Source organism: Protobothrops mucrosquamatus, unplaced genomic scaffold (assembly GCF_001527695.2).
Source record: "Protobothrops mucrosquamatus isolate PMUCROS unplaced genomic scaffold, P.Mucros_1.0 scaffold_69, whole genome shotgun sequence".
In the NCBI taxonomy this organism is placed as follows: Eukaryota; Metazoa; Chordata; class Lepidosauria; order Squamata; family Viperidae; genus Protobothrops; species Protobothrops mucrosquamatus.
Genome location: NW_015386145.1, coordinates 1,196,035 through 1,197,983, shown reverse-complemented (window position 1 = coordinate 1,197,983; position 1,949 = coordinate 1,196,035). Strand labels below are relative to the sequence as shown.

Genomic DNA, 1,949 nt, shown 5'->3' with positions numbered 1-1,949 from the left:
TCCCTGCTCTGTGAATGTTTACATGTTATGTTCAATTAAACCATGGCAACATGTAATGTTTGTGCATTATTATTTTCAGCAGACTGTGTTTTTCTATTGTTGTGACTTAGATGACGTTCAGAGCACATTTTATGACCAATTCATGCAAAACTCTGTGTTATCCCAAGGGGTTCACATACTTTTTCTTGCAACTGTATCTTCACTGATTTTGCTTGTCGGAAGCCATTTGGGAAGGCTGCAAATGGTGATCCCATGACCCTAGATGCTGCAACCATCATAAATACATGCCAGTTGCTAAGCACCCAAAATTTGAGCACATGACTATAGGGATGCTGCAGTGGTCGTAAGTATGAGGACTAGTTGTAAGTCACTTTTTTCAATGCCGTTGTAACTTTGAATGGTCACTAAATGAATGGTTGGAAGACAAGGACTATAGCTGGCTGGGGAATTCTGGGAGTTGAAGTTCACAAGTCTTAAAGCTGCAAGGTTGGACATCCCTGTTTTAATCCTACATTTTTCCAAACCATCTTTCTTTATTTTCCTCAGGTGCTGTTGCCATCATATGATGACTCTGCAAATGGCCCAGAGAAAGATGCCCCTCCTCCTCCTTATGTAGCTGCATAAGTGTGATGTGTACCTAAAAAAAACCAACTATATTATTTTTCGGATCATCCAAGCAATATATCCTTCCACTTTCAAGATGGACATGCAAGAACCTAGATTTATTTATAGATTATTTTCAAAATGTGTTTGTGTTTTCTTGTTTTGCCTAAAACATCACTGAACTGGCTCAGTTTAGCAAAGTATACTATTGCATTGTAGGTTTTTTTCTTCATGTAATATGTATTTTTATTTCCACCATACCTGTATGTGGAAGTTTTGCAGAATTTCCAAATCAATTTTAAGAATCGTGTCTCAATTTACAACTCTCAACTGGATTTAGATTTACCTTTCCTTTAATCCAGATGCAGGCAAACTATAAGTCAAATATAGCATCTTACATCACAATGTTGCTATTGGGTGGCAAAATAGCCAAATTTCAGAGGAATTCCAGACTGTAGAGTAGATAAGGATAGGAAAAAAGTTATCTATCTGCCTCCCCCATAAATAGGGATTTATGTTTCTTTTCTTACTCTAACCATCCCATCCCAAAACATAAAAAAACCCCAAAACATTATAGTCCTCCTAGTCCAGAAATAATATGTTTCATCAGCCTGATGTTTCCATAAAAATTGAATCACAGTTCCCATTATCCCTAACTGGAATAGCCAACCACTGTACTGGCTGAAGGATATGAAAATAATGCAATTTAAAACAGTGGGAGAGTATCAGGCTGGGGACTACGGATTAAGACTTTTACCGTATTTCCCCAAAAGTAAGACCCAGTCTTATATTATTTTTGCCTCCAAAAGAGGCATTAAGTCTTACTTTCGGGCGGTGTGTTATATTTTTCGTGGCACCTGCCTCGCGGTGGTGGCACCAACAGCCCTATCCAGCAGGAGCTGCAGGGCTGCTGGCCCACTTCTGCTGCAGAAGGCCACGAGGCACATCACACTGCTGCCGCCACAACAAGGCGAGGCAGGTGGGGGAGGGGGTGGAACTGCTGCATGTGCCCTGCACCCGCTTCCTTCAGGACCCCCCCAGCCAGGCCATTCCTTGCTCCCTTTCACTCCCCTCCCGAGCCGGACTGCCATGCTACTGTAGGGAGGATGGGTGGGGTAGACCTGGTCCCCCTCTGCTGTTTCGGAGCCAGGGGGGAGTGATGGCGAAAGGCTCCGCTGCAGCGGAGTGTGTTCTGTTGTCTGCTTTAATATAAGAATTTAACACTCCTATTTGTTTCATTTGGATAACTCCAGTGTCTATGATGTCTGGGACTATGGCAAATAATAATAATAATAATGTTTTCAATATGTATTATAATCATTAACCTTACAACAACCCTACATTTT

At 41.5% G+C, this 1,949-nt stretch overlaps 1 protein-coding gene across 1 annotated transcript in view; it reads left to right on the top strand.

Moving 5' to 3' along the window:
* LAPTM4B (lysosomal protein transmembrane 4 beta) overlaps positions 1–1,163 on the top strand; it is a 42,717-nt gene extending 41,554 nt beyond the window's left edge. The window contains exon 7 of the mRNA XM_015813580.1: positions 547–1,163. Coding sequence (XP_015669066.1) covers positions 547–624 — 78 coding nt within the window. The 3' untranslated portion in view covers positions 625–1,163. The remainder of the gene's footprint in view (positions 1–546) is intronic.
* Positions 1,164–1,949: the final 786 nt, after the last annotated feature.